General features: G+C 40.9%; 1 protein-coding gene across 2 annotated transcripts in view; it reads right to left on the reverse strand.

The window, feature by feature from the left end:
* LOC135481897 (uncharacterized) overlaps nt 1–20,399 on the reverse strand; it is a 49,113-nt gene that overhangs the window by 15,706 nt on the left and 13,008 nt on the right. For both annotated transcript variants that reach the window (XR_010446192.1, XM_064761664.1), the window contains exons 3-6: nt 16,490–16,575; nt 16,122–16,184; nt 15,623–15,665; nt 110–159 (exon numbers count right to left, since the gene is read on the reverse strand). Coding sequence is in view for 1 of the 2 variants with exons in the window: in XM_064761664.1 (XP_064617734.1) it covers nt 110–159; nt 15,623–15,665; nt 16,122–16,184; nt 16,490–16,575 (242 nt within the window). In the remaining variant the exon portion in view is untranslated. The remainder of the gene's footprint in view (nt 1–109; nt 160–15,622; nt 15,666–16,121; nt 16,185–16,489; nt 16,576–20,399) is intronic.

Here is a 20,399-nt window from a genome sequence, read left to right on the forward strand (position 1 = left end):
CACTCCTGGATACAGATACAGATCCATCAAAATTTCATTCAGATCTATCCGTAACTTTCTACATAAATTTCCTCACAGACCTTAACCTGTGGAAGTAAGAAGTACTTACTGGTGTTCTCCACCATCTCCAATTGCTGACCTCCATCTTTGGGTGCAGTGCTGCAAAACAGAAACACAAAGGTGAGTAATTGAACACTGTCAGATACTGTGAAGACAAGAGAAGCCTGCCAGGTAAAACATGGAAGAGAAACACAAAGGTGAGTAAATGAACACTGTCAAACAATACAAGAGAACCCTGCCAGGTAAAACATGGAACAGAAACACAAAGGTGAGTAAATGAACACTGTCAGAAAAGACAAGAGAACCATGCCAGGTAAAACATGGAAGAGAAACACACAAGTGAGTAAATGAACACTGTCAGACAAGACAAAAGAACCATGATAGGTAAAACATGAAACAGAAACACAACGGTGAGTAAATGAACACTGTCAGACAAGACAAGAGAACAATGCCAGGTAAACATGGGACAGAAACACAAAGGTGAGTAAATGAACACTGTCAGACAAGACAAGAGAACAATGCCAGGTAAACATGGGACAGAAACACAAAAGTGAGTAAATGAACACTGTCAGACAAGACAAAAGAACCATGCCAGGTAAAACATGGAACAGAAACACAACGGTGATTAAATGAACACTGTCAGACAAGACAAGAGAACAATGCCAGGTAAACATGGGACAAAAACACAAAGGTGATTAAATGAACAGTCAGACAAGACAAGAGAACCATGCCAGGTAAACATGGGATAAAAACACAAAGGTGAGTAAATGAACACTGTCAGACAAGACAAGAGAACCATGCCAGGTAAAGCATGAAACACAAACACAAAAGTGAATAAATGAACACTGTCAGACAAGACAAGAGAACCATGCCAGGTGAAACATGGAACAGAAACACAAAGGTGAGTAAATGAACACTGTTAGCCAAGACAAGAGAAACAAGCCAGGTAAAACATGGAACAGAAACACAAAGGTGAGTAAATGAACATTGTCAGACAAGACAAGAGAACCATGCCAGGTAAAACATGAAACAGAAACAGAAACACAAAGGTGAGTAAATGAATACTGTTAGCCAAGACAAGAGAACAATGCCAGGTAAAACATGAAACAGAAACACAAAGGTGAGTACATGAACACTGTTAGACAAGACAAGAGAACCAAGCCAGGTAAAACATGAAACAGAAACACAAAGGTGAGAAAATGAACACTGTTAGACAAGACAAGAGAACCAAGCCAGGTAAAACATGAAACAGAAACACAAAGGTGAGTAATTGAATACTGTCAGACAAGACAAGAGAACAATGCCAGGTAAACATGGGACAGAAACACAAAAGTGAGTAAATGAACACTGTCAGACAAGACAAAAGAACCATGCCAGGTAAAACATGGAACAGAAACACAACGGTGATTAAATGAACACTGTCAGACAAGACAAGAGAACAATGCCAGGTAAACATGGGACAAAAACACAAAGGTGATTAAATGAACAGTCAGACAAGACAAGAGAACCATGCCAGGTAAACATGGGATAAAAACACAAAGGTGAGTAAATGAACACTGTCAGACAAGACAAGAGAACCATGCCAGGTAAAGCATGAAACACAAACACAAAAGTGAATAAATGAACACTGTCAGACAAGACAAGAGAACCATGCCAGGTGAAACATGGAACAGAAACACAAAGGTGAGTAAATGAACACTGTTAGCCAAGACAAGAGAAACAAGCCAGGTAAAACATGGAACAGAAACACAAAGGTGAGTAAATGAACATTGTCAGACAAGACAAGAGAACCATGCCAGGTAAAACATGAAACAGAAACAGAAACACAAAGGTGAGTAAATGAATACTGTTAGCCAAGACAAGAGAACAATGCCAGGTAAAACATGAAACAGAAACACAAAGGTGAGTACATGAACACTGTTAGACAAGACAAGAGAACCAAGCCAGGTAAAACATGAAACAGAAACACAAAGGTGAGAAAATGAACACTGTTAGACAAGACAAGAGAACCAAGCCAGGTAAAACATGAAACAGAAACACAAAGGTGAGTAATTGAATACTGTTAGCCAAGACAAGAGAACAATGCCAGGTAAAACATGAAACAGAAACACAAAGGTGAATAAATGAACACTGTCAGACAAGACAAGAGAACCATGCCAGGTGAAACATGGAACAGAAACACAAAGGTGAGTAAATGAACACTGTCAGACAAGACAAGAGAACCAAGCCAGGTAAAACATGGAACAGAAACACAAAGGTGAGTAAATGAATACTGTTAGCCAAGACAAGAGAACAATGCCAGGTAAAACATGAAACAGAAACACAAAGGTGAGTAAATGAATACTGTTAGCCAAGACAAGAGAACAATGCCAGGTAAAACATGAAACAGAAACACAACGGTGATTAAATGAACACTGTCAGACAAGACAAGAGAACAATGCCAGGTAAAACATGAAACAGAAACACCAAGGTGAGTAAATGAATACTGTTAGCCAAGACAAGAGAACAATGCCAGGTAAAACATGAAACAGAAACACAAAGGTGAGTACATGAACACTGTCAGACAAGACAAGAGAACCAAGCCAGGTAAAACATGAAACAGAAACACAAAGGTGAGTAAATGAACACTGTCAGACAAGACAAGAGAACAATGCCAGGTAAACATGGGACAGAAACACAAAGGTGAGTAAATGAACACTGTCAGACAAGACAAGAGAACAATGCCAGGTTCGATCCATTATCTTAAACATCTGTCTGTGGTGATAAATTATTGTATATATGGTAACAGAGGATATTATACATAGTAATCTGTTCTATTAAAACATGATGATTTATTTATTGTTTTATTATTTATTATTTGCCTGCTGTTAAACAACCTTACTCATTTTTTCATTCATAATGTCACTGCATGGAAGATAAGATGTTGGTTGTGGATTTCCAAGTTTAATATAACTTTGATCTCACTATACTTGGTACATTCATTATGACTTGACCTTGGGCAGATTTCTGTGGTGTATACCTGTAGCTGGTGCTGTTATCAGCACACTGCATACGTACATACATCATACATATATAATCCTACATGGCCAGGGACTGCTGGTGTCATTGTGTACACTCAGAACTTAATTCTATACCCATTCAGAAAGTGAAATTATAGACGGAGCTGTCAAATGTGAGGGGCTGATTGCTGCAGGAGATCACTAACCCTTTGAATCCTTCAGTAAATGGCTCTGTCAGGCTATGACTCATTTACACCACTCATGTTCTAGAAACCTGACACACTAAATGTCCCGGAAGTTTTAATATCTGCTGTGTCAGGCCATACATATCTCCCTTTGCCCTGTGTCAGGCCATACATATCTCCCTTTGCCCTGTGTCAGGCCATGTTTATCTCCCTTTGCCCATTGCATCAAGGTGACCCCTTAACTTGCCACACCATTTACATCTCATTCAACATAATAGGTTAATTATAGACAATTTCTAACCATGCAACCCTGCACCTCCAATTCACTAAAGAGTCCATAAAACACTCACTTAACCATTCCTCTATTCTGATCACACCATTTATGTCCAGGGCATATAGCATTCTGTGCTGGCTGGGTATCACCACCAAGCCATGACACCTACACGTACATCTGGCTGACAAATACACAGCATTCTGTGCTGGCTGGGTATCACCACCAAGCCATGACACCTACACGTACATCTGGCTGACAAACACACAGCATTCTGTGCTGGCTGGGTATCACCACCAACACCCACCATAATGCTGACCGCCGTCGTATAAGTGAAATATTCTTGAGTACGGCGTAAAACACCAATCAAATAAATAAATAAATAAATCACCACCAAACCATGACACCTACATGTTCATCTGGCTGACAAATACACAGCATTCTGTGCTGCCTGGGTATCAACACCAAGCCATGACACCTACATGTACATCTGACTGACAAATACACAGCAATCTGTGCTGGATGGGTATCACCACCAAGCCATGACACCTACACATACATCTGGCTGACAAATACATAGCATGCTGTGCTGCCTGGGTATCACCACCAAGCCATGACACCTACATGTACATCTGGCTGACAAATACACAGCATTCTGTGCTGGCTGGGTATCACCACCAAGCCATGACACCTACACATACATCTGGCTGACACACACAGCATTCTGTGCTGGCCGTGTATCATCACCAAGCCATGACACCTACACATACATCTGGCTGACAAATACACAGCATTCTGTGCTGCCTGGGTATCACCACCAAGCCATGACACCTACATGTGCATCTGGCTGACAAATACACAGCATTCTGTGCTGGCTGGGTATCACCACCAATCCATGACACCTACATGTACATCTGGTTGACAAATACACAGCAATCTGTGCTGGCTGGGTATCACCACCAAACCATGACACCTACATGTGCATCTGGCTGACAAATATACAGCATGCTGTGCTGCCTGGGTATCACCACCAAGCCATGACACCTACATGTGCATCTGGCTGACAAATACACAGCATTCTGTGCTGGCTGGGTATCACCACCAAGCCATGACACCTACATGTGCATCTGGCTGACAAATACACAGCACTCTGTGCTGGATGGGTATCACCACCAAGCCATTACAACTACAGGTACATCTGGCTGACAAATACACAGCATTCTGTCCTGCCTGGGTATCACCACCAAACCATGACACCTACATGTACATCTGGCTGACAAATACACAGCATTCTGTGCTGGCTGGGTATCACCACCAAACCATGACACCTACATGTGCATCTGGCTGACAAACACACAGCATTCTGTGCTGCCTGGGTATCACCACCAAACCATGACACCTACACATACATCTGGCTGACAAATACACAGCATTCTGTCCTGCCTGGGTATCACCACCAAACCATGACACCTACATGCACATCTGGCTGACAAATACACAGCATTCTGTGCTGGCCAGGTATCACCACCAAGCCATGACACTTACATGTACATCATACTTTCAACATTAGAAGCGAGACCTTTGTTGACAGTATGGTGATCAAATCTTTCCATGTACAGATCACAATATACATTTCTGCTACAGGAAGTTTTAAAGTCACTTCATAGGGAAGTGTTTTCAAACAAGTATGCTATCATTACATTCATCACAAAATTAGAATACTGGTTTTCATCTGGTGGGCATATTGTCTGCCAGGAATGTTGTCCAGTGGGGATACTGTCTGCCAGGGATGTTGTCTGGCGAGGATACTGTCTGCCAGGGATATCGTCCAGTGGGGATATTGTTCAGCAGGGATGTTGTCCAGTGGGGATGTTGTCCAGTGGGGATATTGTTCAGCGGGATGTTGTCTGGTGGGGATATTGTTCAGCGGGGATGTTGTCTGGTGGGGACATTGTTCAGCGGGGATGTTGTGTGGTGGGGCTGTTGTGTGGTGGTGATACTGTCTGAAGGGTTTACCCCTCAGCCTGTATAGAGCCTATTGTTCAGCGGGGATGTTGTCTGGTGGGGATATTGTTCAGCCGGGATATTGTTCAGCGGGGCTGTTGTCTGGTGGTGATACTGTCTGAAGGGCTGTTGTCTGGTGGGGATACTGTCTGAAGGGCTTACACAACAACCTGTATAGAGCCTATTGTTCAGCGGGGCTGTTGTCTGGTGGGGATACTGTCTGAAGGGCTTACCCCACAACCTGTATAGAGCCCATTGTTCAGCAGGGCTGTTGTCTGGTGGGGATACTGTCTGAAGGGCTTACCCCACAGCCTGTATAGAGCCTATTGTTCAGTGGGGCTGTTGTCTGGTGGGGATACTGTCTGAAGGGCTTTACCCCACAAGCTGTACAGAGCCTATTGTTCAGCGGGGCTGTTGTCTGGTGGTGATACTGTCTGAAGGGCTGTTGTCTGGTGGTGATACTGTCTGAAGGGCTTACCCCACAGCCTGTATAGAGCCTATTGTTCAGTGGGGCTGTTGTCTGGTGGTGATACTGTCTGAAGGGCTTACCCCACAGCCTGTATAGAGCCAACACACCTGAACACCACAGTAAATACGGTGATTACCTGGCCAGAAAGCTTGGCTGATTATCTAACAGTGGCACATGACTGGATTCTTCTTCTCACTTAACGTATATTTACCCTCTCATAAAAACAGTTCCAAAGCCGGCATGTCTTAGCTGCTAAACAAATAAACTTAACATCAGTATCATAAACTACTGATAAATGTTTATACAGTGTCATTACACATTTGCATTTATTGTGTCATAAAACATTTATTAACACTTGACCACGTTAAATCACATCCTGTTTTGTTGCACAGGTAATGTTGTTTAGCTAGGAATACCCGGTTGGCAATTTATGTGTGAGAAGCTATCGCTCTGTTTCTTAAAAATACAGGTCAGACTTTAAGTTATCAAAAATGAATTGAGAAATATTCAATAACTGATACTCATCACATTCTCCCATACAAAAAAAAAAAACATTCAAAAATTTGCAATAACTGCAATGTTTTGTAAATTTAATGTTGACTGAGTGTGACCTTATGCTAAGACCACTCAAGTGAATAACCCACATTAAAATATAGAATATCACAAGTCTGAAAGACCAACCAGACAGAGCGACTTACACAGCTGCTTCACAAAAGCTGAAAACTTATTTATTTGATTTACAGCTGACAAAATCACAGCTGACAACCACAGTACAGGCCAGCCTGTGCTCTTCAGCTTTCCCATGCCTATCCAGTCCATAATCCATGTGTACACCATAGACATTCATTACCCTGGATTACATACCACTTAAACAGTAACTACATGCAGCTCAGTTTATCTGATGTTTGAACATGCTACCAAGGCAAAGGGCTTAGACCGAGGGCTGGCTTCCTGTAGATGTATGTGACAAGTATATGAGGTGAAAGATATAAACATGTGCGATACAAACTCAATGTGTGTGGTGCCAACTCAATGTGTGTGAAATAAAACTCTATGTGTGTGATATAAAACTCAATGTGTGTGATACCAGCCCAATGTGTGAGATACAAGCCCAATGTGTGCGATACAAACTCAATGTGTGTGGTGTCAACTCAATGTGTGTGAAATAAAACTCAATGTGTGTGAAATAAAACTCAATGTGTGTGATACCAACTCCATGTGTTTGATACATGATACAAACTTGATCGTTAGGGATGACAAGAGAGACTATTGGGATGACCGTAGAAATTGCGATTAACAGGGAGCTAGTGGGCTGACACAGATTGTATTTCAGGTATGAAGGAACTGAACAAAGGCCGACCTGACTGAACTGCTATATGTACGCTCAGGGGTGAATTCTCACGCTCTGAGGCAGCCCCTGCATTATGTACATGTCTGCCTGACGCATCATGCTCAGGACCACTGGGTACATGGGGGAAGTAAATAACACAGCTGTAACCAAAGCAGACAAGGGCCAAAACCCATCTCATGCATATTCACATCTGGTAATAGAATACAGACCATGTAAGGGTCACCATGTGAGATACACAAGCAGCACAGTTAGAACATGTACTTCAGTGGATTGTGTAATCATGTCTGGTATTAGAATACAGACCATGTAAGGGTCACCATGTGAGATACACATGCAGCACAGTTAGAATATGTACTTCAGTAGATGGTGTAATCATGTCTGGTATTAGAATACAGACCATGTAAGGGCCACCATGTGAGATACACAAGCAGCACAGTTAGAATATGTACTTCAGTAGATGGTGTAATCATGTCTGGTATTAGAATACAGACCATGTAAGGGTTACCATGTGAGATACACATGCAGCACAGTAAGAACATGTACTTCAGTGGATTGTGTAATCATGTCTGGTATTAGAATACAGACCATGTAAGTGCCACCATGTGAGATACACAAGCAGCACAGTTAGAACATGTACTTCAGTGGACTGTGTAATCATGTCTGGTATTAGAATACAGACCATGTAAGTGCCACCATGTGAGATACACATGCAGCACAGTTAGAACATGTACTTCAGTGGATTGTGTAATCATGCCTGGTATAAGAATACAGACCATGTAAGTGCCACCATGTGAGATACACAAGCAGCACAGTTAGAACATGTACTTCAGTGGACTGTGTAATCATGTCTGGTATTAGAATACAGACCATGTAAGGGCCACCATGTGAGATACACACGCAGCACAGTTAGAACATGTACTTCAGTGGACTGTGTAATCATGTCTGGTATTAGAATACAGACCATGTAAGGGCCACCATGTGAGATACACACGCAGCACAGTAAGAACATGTACTTCAGTGGACGGTGTAATCATGTCTGGTATTAGAATACAGATCATGTAAGGGTCATGATATGAGATTCACATGCGTGGATTGTATAACCAAGTCATACACCAGTTCAGTACCACAAAACATCCACACAGGAACAACTATGTCCAATTACACTAGTACTGTCAGAATGAAAATATTAATAAACAGGTGTATCTATGTTTTACACTATTCCAATACCACAAAACATCCACACAAACATTCACCTATACATTACACTGGTACTGTACCACAAAATATCCAAACTCTGGTACATCTATGTTTCACCCACACTACAGTGTAAGACTAGTTACTGTGCTGATTAAGATCAGCTGTTACAAACATTGCAATGTGCTGAAACAGCCTTATCAAATCGACTCAGAGGCTGCAAACTGTGTGAAAACGTCTATAGATGTATATTTCTTGTGAAGCCTTGGGTTATGGAGAAAAGCTTCCAAATCAAGTGATGAAGACAGCTAAATGGTATCCTTTCTCGCATTTATAACATACAAAATGTTTATACAGAATGTTTGAAGCTTTGCGACAGGTGCAAATTTTATGGAAAAGTATTGCTCCAGTATGTGTTAAATTTGCTCATGTTTTGTATAATGCACCCCTGGGGATTATATGCAGATTATATGCCTTTCAGTTCAGTAGTTTGTTGCTTATTGTTGGTTTGTAAGCTGCTTTCTGTTGTCTTGGTTTGTAGGCTGCATTCTGTTGTCTTCGTTTGTGGCTGTCTTCTCTTGTCTTGGTTTGTGGCTGTTTTTTGTTGTCTTGGTTTGTAGGCCGCTTTCTGTTGTGTTGTCTTGGTTCGTATCCTGCTTTCTGGTGTTTTGTCTTGGTTTGTATCCTGCTTTCTTGTGTGTTATCTTGGTTTGTATCCTGCTTTTTGGTGTGTTTGTATGCCGCTTTCTGGTGTATTGTCATGGTTTGTATCCTGCTTTCTGGTGTGTTGTCCTGGTTTGTATGCCGCTTTCTGGTGTATTGTCTTGGTTTGTGTGCTGCTTTCTGGTGTATTGTCTTGGTTGGTACCCCACTTTCTGTTGTATTGTCTAGGTTTGTAACCTGCTTTCCAGTGTGTTGTATAGGTTTATATCCTGCTTTCTGCTGTACTGTCTTGGTTAGTATGCTGCTTTCTGTTGTGTTGTCATGGTTTGTATAATGCTTTCTGGTGTATTGTCTTGGTTTGTATGGTCCTTTCTGTTGTGTTGTCATGGTTTGTATCCAGCTTTCTGTTGTGTTGTCTTGGTTTGTATCCTGCTTTCTGGTGTGTTGTTTTGGTCAGTGTGCTGCTTTCTGTTGTGTTGTCATGGTTGGTATCCTGCTTTCTACTGTGTTGTCTTGGTAAGTATCCTGGTTTCTGTCGTGTTGTCTCGGTTTGTATCCTACTTTCTGTTGTGTTGTCTTGGTTTGTATCCTGCTTTCTGGTGTTTTGTCTTGGTTTGTACGCCGCTTTCTGGTGTGTTGTCTTGGTTTGTATCCTGCTTTCTGGTGTGTTGTCTTGGTTTGTATCCTGCTTTCTGGTATGTTGTCTTGGTTTGTATCCTGCTTTCTGATGTGTTGTCTTGCTTTATATCCTGCTTTCTGTTGTGTTGTCATGGTTTTTTATCCTGTTTTCTGGTGTACTGTCTGGGTTTGTATCCTGCTTTCTGGTGTTTTGTATTGTTTTGTATGCCACTTTCAGTTGTATTGTCTTGGTTTGTATCCTGCATTCTTGTGTAATGTCTTGGTTTGTATCCTGCTTTCTGGTGTGTTGTCTTGGTTTGTATCTGGCTTTCTGGTGTGTTGTCATGGTTTGTATCCTGCTTCTGGAATGTTGTCTTTTTTGTATGCAGCTTTCTGTTAAGTTGTCTCGGTTTGTATACTGCTTTCTGGTGTGTTGTCCTGGTTTGTACCTCACTTTGTGTTGTGTTGTCTTGGTTTGTATCCTGGTTTCTGTTGTGTTGTTTTGGTTTGTACCCCACTTTCTGTTATGTTGTCTTTGTTTGTATCCCACTTTCTGTTGTGTTGATTTGGTTTGTATCCTGGTTTCTGTTGTGTTGTCTTGGTTTGTACCCCACTTTCTGTTGTGTTGTCTTGGTTTGTATCCCACTCTCTGTTGTGTTGTCTGGGTTTGCATCCTGGTTTCCGTTGTGTTGTCTTGGTTTGTGTCCTGCTATCTGTTGTGTAGTCTTCATTTATATGCTCCTTTCTGGTGTGTTATCATGGTTTGTATCCTGCTTTCTGGTGTGTTGTCATGGTTTCTATCCTGCTTTCTGCTGTGTTGTCATGGTTTGTATGCCGCTTTCTGTTGTGTTGTCTTGGATTGTATCCTGCTTTCTTGTGTAATGTCTTGGTTTGTATCCTGCTTTCTGGTGTGTTGTCTTGGTTTGTATCCTGGTTTCTGGTGTGTTGTCATGGTTTGTATCCTGCTTCTGGAATGTTGTCTTTTTTTGTATGCAGCTTTTTGTTATGTTGTCTCGGTTTGTATCCTGCTTTCTGGTGTGTTGTCTTGGTTTGTATCCTGGTTTCTGTTGTATTGTTTTGGTTTGTACCCCACTTTCTGTTATGCTGTCTTTGTTTGTATCCCACTTTCTGTTGTGTTGTTTTGGTTTGTATCCTGGTTTCTGTTGTGTTGTCTTGGTTTGTACCTCACTTTCTGTTGTGTTGTCTTGGTTTGTATCCCACTCTCTGTTGTGTTGTCTGGGTTTGCATCCTGGTTTCCGTTGTGTTGTCTTGGTTTGTGTCCTGCTTTCTGTTGTGTTGTCTTCGTTTATATGCTGCTTTCTGGTGTGTTATCATGGTTTGTGTCCTGTTTTCTGGTGTGTTGTCTTTTTTTGTATGCTGCTTTCTGTTACGTTGTCTCGGTTTGTATCCTGCTTTCTGGTGTGTTGTCTCGGTTTGTACCCCACTTTACGGTCTGTTGTCTTGGTTTGTACCCTACTTTCTGTTGCACTGTCTTGGTTTGTAACCTGTTTTCTGGTGTTTTGTCTTGGTTTATATCATGCTTTCTGCTGTGTTGTCTTGGTTAGTATGCTGCTTTCTGTTGTGTTGTGATGGTTTGTATCCTGCTTTCTTGTGTGTTGTCTTGGTTTGTATCCCACTTTCTGTTGTGTTGTCTTGGATTGTATCCTGCTTTCTGCTATATTGTCTCAGTTTTTATCCTGCTTTCTGGTGTGCTGTCATGTTTTCTATGCCGCTTTCTGGTGTGTTGTCTTGGTTTGTATCTTGCTTCCTGCTGTCTTGTCTTGGTTAGTATGCTGCTTTCTGTTGTGTTGTCATGGTTTGTATCCTGCTTTCTGGTGTGTTGTCTTGGTTTGTATCCTGCTTTATGGTGTGTTATCATGTTTTCTATGCCGCTTTCTGGTGTGTTGTCTTGGTTTGTATCTTGCTTCCTGCTGTGTTGTCTTGGTCAGTATGCTGCTTTGTGTTGTGTTGTCATGGTTTGTAACCTACTTTCTGGTGTGTTGCCTTGGTTTTTATCCTGCTTTCTGTTGTGTTGCCTTGGTTTTTATCCTCCTTTCTGTTGTGTTGTCTCAGTTTGTATCCCACTTTCACTTGTGTTGTATTGGTTTGTATCCTGCTTTCTGTTATGTTGTCTTTGTTTGTATCCTGGTTTCTGGTGTGTTATCTCGGTTTGTACCCCCCTTTCTGGTCTGTTGTCATGATTTGTATCTCACCTTCTGTTGTGCTGTCTGGGTTTGTAACCTGATTTCTGTTGTGTTGCCTCAGTTTGTACCTCTTTTTGTGTTGTGTTGTCTTGGTTTTTATCCTGCTTCCTGGTGTGTTGTCTTGGTTTTTATCCGCTTTCTGTTGTGTTGTCTGCGTTTGTATCCCACTGTCTCTTGTGTTTTCTTGGTTTGTATCCTGGTTTCTGTTATGTTGTCTTTGTATCCTGGTTCCTGGTGTGTTATCTCGGTTTATACCCCTCTTTCTGGTCTGTTGTCATGATTTGTACCCTACTTTCTGTTGTGCTGTCTGGATTTGTAAACTGCTTTCTGTTGTATTGTCTTGGTTTGTACCTCATTTTGTGTTGTGTTGTTTTGGTTTGTATCCTGGTTTCTATTGTGCTGTCTTGGTTTATATCCTGCTTCCTGCTGTGTTGTCTTGGTAAGTATGCAGTTTTCTGGTGTGTTGTCATGGTTTGTATCCTGCTTTCTGGTGTGTTGTCATGTTTTGCATGCCACCTTCTGTTGTGTTGTCTTGGTTTGTACCCCACTATCTGGTCTGTTGTCTTGGTTTGTACCCCACTTTCTGTATTATTGTCTTGGTTTGTAACCTGCTTTCTGGTGTGTTGTCTTGGTTTACATCCTGCTTTTTGCTGTGCTGTCTTGGTCAGTATGCTGCTTTCTGATGTGTTGTCTTGGTTTGTATGCCGCTTTCTGGTGTGTTGTCATGGTTTGCATCCTGCTTTCCGGTGTGTTGTCTTGGTTTGTATCCTGCTTTCTGGTGTGTTGTCATGGCTTGTATCCTGCTTTCTATTGTGTTGTCATGGTTTGTATGCCGCCTTCTGTTGTGTTGTCTTGTTTGTATTTTGCTTTCTGTTGCGTTGTCTTGGTTTGTATCCTGCTTTCTGTTGTGTTGTCTTGGTTTGTATCCTGCTTTCTGGTGTGCTGTCATGGTTTGTATGCCGCCTTGTGTTATGTTGTTATGGTCAGTAAGCTGCTTTCTGTTGTGTTGTCCTTGGTCAGTATGCTGCTTTCTGGTGGTGTTGTCTTGGTTTATATCCTGCTTTTTGCTGTGTTGTCTTGGTCAGTATGCTGCCTTTTGTTGTGTTGTCTCGGTTTGTATCCCACTTTCTCTTGTGTTGTCTTGGTTTGTATCCTGCTTTCTGTCATGTTCTGTGAGGCTTTTTCTGTGTTGTCATGTTTTGTATGCTGCTTTCTGGTATGTTGTCTTGGTTTATATCCTGCTTTCTGGTGTGTTGTCTTGGTTTATATCCTGCTTTCTGGTGTGTTGCCTTGGTTTGTATACCGCCTTCTGTTATGTTGTTATGGTCAGTAAGCTGCTTTCTGTTGTGTTGTCTTGGTCAGTATGCTGCTTTCTGTGTGTTGTCTTGGTTTATATCCTGCTTTTTGCTGTGTTGTCTTGGTCAGTATGCTGCTTTTTGTTGTGTTGTCTCGGTTTGTATCCCACTTTCTCTTGTGTTGTCTTGGTTTGTATCCTGCTTTCTGTCATGTTCTGTGAGGCTTTTTCTTGTGTTGTCATGGTTTGTATGCTGCTTTCTGATGTGTTGTTTTGGTTTATATCCTGCTTTCTGGTGTGTTGTCATGGTTTGTATGCCTCTTTCTGGTGTATTGTCTTGGTATGTATCCTGCTTTCTGGTGTGTTGTCTTGGTTTATATCCTGCTTTCTGGTGTGTTGTCATGGTTTGTATGCCGCTTTTTGGTGTAGTGTCTTGGTTTGTATCCTGCTTTCTGGTGTATTGTCTTGGTTTATATCCTTCTTTCTGTTGTGTTGTCATGTTTTGTATGCTGCTTTCTGGTGTAGAGTTTTGGTTTGTATCCTGCTTTCTGGTGTATTGTCTTGGTTTGTATCCTGCTTTCTGCTGTGCTGTCTTGGTTAGTATGCTGCTTTCTGTTGTGTTGTCATGTTTTGTATGCTGCTTTCTGGTGTTTTGTCTTGGTTAGTATCCTGGTTTCTGTTGTGTTGTCTTGGTTTGTATCCTGCTTTCTGGTGTGCTGTTATGGTTTGTATCCTGCTTTCTGGTGTGTTGTCATGGTTTGTATGCCGCCTTCTGTTGTGTTTTCTTGGTTTGTATTTTGCTTTCTGGCGTGTTGTCTTGGTTTGTATCCTGCTTTATGGTGTGTTGTCTCAGTTTGTATCCCTCTTTCTGTTTTGTTGTCTTGGTTTGTATCCCATATTCTGTCATGTTGTCTTTGTTTGTAGACCACTTTCCAGTCTATTGTCATGGTTTGTACCTCACTTTCTGTTGTACTGTCTTGGTTTGTAACCTGCTTTCTGGTGTGTTGTCCTGGTTTGTACCTCACTTTGTGTTGTGTTGTCTTGGTATCAATTGTGTTGTCTTGGTTTATATTCTGCTTCCAGCTGTGTTGTCTTGGTCAGTATGCTGCTTCCTGTTGTGTTGTCATGGTTTGTATCCTGCTTTCTGATGTGTTGTCTTGGTTTGTATCCTGCTTTCTGTTGTGTTGTCTTGGTTTGTATGCCGCTTTCTGGTGTGTTGTCTTGGTTTGTATCCTGCTTTCTGGTGTGTTGTCTTGGTTTGTATCCTTCTTTCTGTTGTGCTGTCATGGTTTGTATCCTGCTTTCGGATGTAATGTCATGGTTTGTATGCCGCTTTCTGGTGTGTTGTCTTGGTTTGTATCCTGCTTTCTGGTGTGTTGTCTTGGTTTGTATCCTGGTTTCTGTTGTGTTGTTTTGGTTTGTATCCTGCTTTCTGGTGTTGTTATGGTTTGTATCCTGCTTTCTGGTGTGTTGTCAAGGTTTGTATCCTGCTTTCTGATGTGTTGTCATGGTTCGTATGCCGCCTTCTGTTGTGTTGTCTTGGTTTGTATTTTGCTTTCTGTTGCGTTGTCTTGGTTTATATGCTGCTTTCTGTTGTGTTGTCTTGGTTTATATCCTGCTTTTTGCTGTGTTGTCTTGGTCAGTATGCTGCTTTCTGTTGTGTTGTAATGGTTTGTATCCTGCTTTCTATTGTGTTGTCTTGGTTTGTATCCTGGTTTCTGTTGTGTTGTTTTGGTTTATACCCCACTTTCTGTTGTGTTGTCTTGGTTTGTATCCCACTTTCTGTTGTGTTGTTTTGGTTTGTATCCCGGTTTCTGTCGTGTTGTCTTGGTTTGTACCCCACTTTCTGTTGTGTTCTCTTTATTTGAACCCTGCTTTCTGTTGTGTTGTCTTGGTTTATATCCTGGTTTCTGTTGTGTTGTCTTGGTTTGTACCCCACTTTATGTTGTTCGGTCTTGGTTTGTTTCCTGCTTTCTGGTGTGACGTCTTGGTTTGTACCTCACTTTGTGTTGCGTTGTCTTGGTTTGTATCCTGCTTTCTATTGTGTTGTCTTTGTTTGTATCCTGCTTTCTGTTATGTTGTCTTTGTTTGAATCCTGCTTTCTGTTGTGTTGTCTTGGTTGATACCCTGCTTTCTGTTCTGTTGTCTTGCTTTGTACCCTGGTTTGTGTTGTGCAATCTCTTGCATGGTGTTGATCATCAGAGTTCAGACAACATTTTACACAGGACTAAAACCCTCTTCAGAGTGAAGCAGGATTAATACTGATCCCTTCTCCAACACATGCAGGTCATAATGCTGTAGTAAACTTACCTGTGAGATGGTTCACCTATGGAATTATGTTCAAACGTCCTCACTGAAAAGAACCACAGCACAAGTAAGAGACTGGTGTGTGTATGTGTGTGAACCTCCAGTCTGCTTCATGTACCCTTTGTTATGATAACATGACATGAGGCAAGTGTGAAGGTTTCAACAAGTACATGTATACCCTGTAAAGTCAATTATAAAGTGAAAGGGACAATTAATCAGAAGTTGCTCATTAAACATGGATGGTTATATTTCTATAGCAAAAACAAATCAAACTGTCACAGGAACTGTTTTGACCCTTGTCAAAATTTCTTACTTTCGACATTTCAGTCTGGAAAGCAGAAATTCAAGTCTGCAATATTTTACCGTTACTCAAATCAATGATAAAACTGAAACATAAGTATTCTTGTATGTAAAAAAGTTTGCCACATTTTCCACTCTTCTTCTGACCTTTGGCCTCCATGATTTAGGAGATTATTTAGGTGGGGACGAGGGAAGATATTACCTGGCTTAGGGGGCCTCTTGTCTTGAGGTGGCAACTTTGTAGGGAAGGGCGATCCTCCATACACTGAAAAGACACCAGGCACAAACTCACACATGTAGTATTTATCTCTCCTGGCATTCATTTATTTAGTTCTGTAGAGTCTTGATGGAGATAGAAAAGTCACAAGTATGGAATTATCAGGCTTGAAAGTTTCACTAATGTATAAGTATCTGTCAGAGACAATAACTTATTTCTGTGGCCTACTGTTTCAAAAAATTGTATTGAGGTATATGTATAAGATAATAAAAAAACATCATGTCAAGATAACAAAGCAATGACAAAAATCACCGAACTAATATTCTGGCAAAGTGAACACACTATTCGCTTACAGTCATTTTCAGCCACTTCAGCATCTGCCTGCCTCCAGCGCGGATCGGAAAAAGCACTCTTCTCAGAGCCACCAACTAACTGCTCACTGTCAACAAAAACATGTCACACTGTCAACAAAAATATGTCACACTGTCAACAAAAACATGTCACACTGTCAACAAAAACAGTTCCTGTCACACACTTCCATCACACTGTAAACATGAACAGTAACTGTCAACACAGGATGAGTTAATACAATAAAAGGTTATGAGGACTAATGTCACCAATCCTGCCTTTCGTAATCATATGTGACTTATACCTGTGTGTGACTTGTATCATACATGACTTGTACCATGCGTGACTTGTATCATACATGACATGTGACTTGTATCACACATGACTTGTATCATGTGATTCACACCATGTGACTTGTATCATACATGACTTGTACCATATGTGACTTGTACCATGTGTGACTTGTACCATATGTGACTTGTATCATACATAACTTGTGCCCTGTGATACTTACCATATGTAACTTGTATCATAGGTGAATTGTACCATATGAGTTATATCATACATGACTTGTACCCTATATGACTTGTATCATACGTGACTTGTACCATATGTGACTTGTACCATGTGTGACTTGTATCATAGGTGTCCTGTACCATGTGTGACTTGCATCATACGTGCCTTGTACCATGTGCGACTTGTATAATACATGACTTGTATCATACTTGACTTGTATCATACGTGCCTTGTACCATGTGTGACTTGTATAATACATGACTTGTATCATACTTGACTTGCATCATACGTGCCTTGTACCATGTGACTTGTATAATACATGACTTGTATCATACTTGACTTGCATCATACGTGCCTTGTACCATGTGTGACTTGTATAATACATGACTTGTTTCATACTTGACTTGCATCATACGTGCCTTGTACCATGTGTGACTTGTATAATACGACTTGTATCATACTTGACTTGCATCATACGTGCCTTGTACCATGTGTGACTTGTATAATACATGACTTGTACCATACTTGACTTGCATCATACGTGCCTTATACCATGTGTGACTTGTATAATACATGACTTGTATCATACTTGACTTGCATCATACGTGTCTTGTACCATGTGTGACTTGTATAATACATGACTTGTATCATACTTGACTTGCATCATACGTGCCTTGTACCATGTGTGACTTGTATAATACATGACTTGTACCATACTTGACTTGCATCATACGTGCCTTATACCATGTGTGACTTGTATAATACATGACTTGTATCATACTTGACTTGTATAGTCGAGTATATTTAGAGGGTAATTGGAAATTTTACATGTTTGATCCATGCAAGGATATGCACCAAGCACAAGTGTATGCATAGATTTAGCCAGAATTTGAAATCAAGCCATCTCATTGTCAATTTTCTCCTGTTATCTCTATATCTCCTATGTTAATTTTGTCACAATAGACACTGAGACACCCCTGTGGCTAAACCTATGAGTGTCTCATGTACTCAATGTAACCTGTCGCTTTCATGATTCTCCTCTGATTATTTTTGTAAGATATATGGATTAGCAAATAACAGAAAACGTAACCCCTGACTCAAAATGACACACAGACCGACAGAAATCAATTTGTTACACCAGATATTTACACTTACCACAAGTGTCTCAGATATCCAATGTAACCTGTGAGTTTTATGATTCCATTCTAATTTTCTTGAACTAATAGTGAACTTAAGTTCAAGAGTTAAAGATAAACTGGTAGAGTGTTTACTGGGAAATGACCAGACAGAAAGACAGACAAACGGCCTGATGAACTAATAACTGGTCATGAAACATTAAAATAAAAAATAGGGTTCATCTACATGCCTAGGTATACATGTGTACGTGTGTGTAGTAAATTGTGGTTACACATTTTAACATGTTAACCATCCTCTCATAGGCTGACGGCCCAAATAAAAACCCTGATCTGCAATCTTAACATATCCATTCTCCTTTCAAGAAAAGGTAACCACAACCCAAACTCAAAACATAAATATGCAAAACGTAATCTTCAATCAAACTGATTTTGGGACTTGAAAGGGAATTGTGGTAAAACAGGTGAAGGTGGCCGTGTTACATGGTGTGTGTTATCTGCTGTCAACTGTAGCCTAGTTGGTTAAGCAGTGAATCAAGCCAGTTATCTGCATACACATGGAGCATAATCAATGGTTCAATACTGGGTAGGTAGCAGCATGCTAGCTCTGAGATCGAGACAGAATTGACTCTATACAATATTAAGTGCAAGATTTGTGTATGATTAAAAGGAACATTTTTTGTAGTGTACAGCTTTATTGAGAACAGCCTACTCAACAGAGTTCCAGGTTCATGAATTGAAGAGTACAGATCTGTATTTCCTAAAGCTACGCTGGGAAGAAGAATAACAGATTTCCGATCTAGTACTTCATAAATATAGGTGTACACAGACGAACACCAGGTGACAACTTTTTCACCAACAGAAGCAAGCTACTGAGCAAGCTACTGAGCACTCTGTGTAAGAGTACATGAACATGAAATGGCTGACTGGCAAAGTTTTCATGGCATAATCATATGTCAAGCCCCTGAACAGCCAAATACCTCTACAGGAGACAATACTGAAATACCCTTACAAATACCCCTACAGGAGACAAAACTGAAATATCCATACAAATATCCCTACAGGAGACAATACTGAAATACCCTTACAAATACCCCTACAGGAGACATTACTGAAATACCCTTACAAATACCCCTACAGGAGACAATAATGAAATACCCTTACAAATACCACTACAGGAGACCATAATGAAATACCCTTACAAATACCCCTACAGGAGACATTACTGAAATACCCTTACAAATACCCCTAAAGGAGACAATACTGAAATATCCTTACAAATACCCCTACAGGAGACAATACTGAAATACCCTTACAAATACCTCTACAGGAGACATTACTGAAATACCCTTACAAATACCCCTACAGAGACAATATTGAAATACCCTTACAAATACCCCTACAGGAAACATTACTGAAATACCCTTACAAACACCCCTACAGAAGACAATACTGAAATACCCTTACAAATACCCCTACTGGAGACAAAACTGAAATACCCTTACAAACACCCCTACAGGAGACAATACTGAAATACCCTTACAAATACCCCTACAGGAGACAATATTCAAATATCATTACAAATACCCCTACAGGAGACAATATTCAAATACCCTTTGGGTTTTTCATGATTGCTACTGAACTTCCCCACTGTGTATCTTTGACAGAACATGATGGTACATCAGAATGAATTACCTTCCTTTGACCTAATGTAGATGTATCTTGTGGTTTCTTCTGTTTTGAGAAACTATACATGTACTTTCCACACAAGACCAATAGGAATAACCAGAACCAAGTTTACCTGTATGGCATTAAATAACACATGCATTCCCATGAAGCATCTCCGGAGGGGCAGAGATGCTGTTAAGGGTGTTCCTCTACAGGAGTAGCAGTGATACTGTTAAGGGTGTTCCTCTACAGGAGAGGCAGAGAAGCTGTTAAGGGTGTTCCTCTACAGGAGTAGTAATGATACATTTAAGGGTGTTCCTCTACAGGAGTAGCAGAGATACTGTTAAAGGTGTTCCTCTTCAGGAGTAGCACTGAAACTGTTAAGGGTATTCTTCTACAGGAGCAGCAGGGATAATGCTAAAGGTGTTATTCTACAGGAGTAGCAGTGATGTTGTTGAGGGTGTTCCTCTACAGGAATAGCAGTGATACTGTTCAGGGTGTTCCTCTATAGGAGTAGCAGGGACACTGTTAAGGGTATTCCTTTACAAGAGCAGCACTCAAACTGTTAAGGGTACTCTGCTACAGGAGCAACAGGGAT

The sequence above is a fragment of the Liolophura sinensis genome, chromosome 1 (assembly GCF_032854445.1).
Source record: "Liolophura sinensis isolate JHLJ2023 chromosome 1, CUHK_Ljap_v2, whole genome shotgun sequence".
In the NCBI taxonomy this organism is placed as follows: Eukaryota; Metazoa; Mollusca; class Polyplacophora; order Chitonida; family Chitonidae; genus Liolophura; species Liolophura sinensis.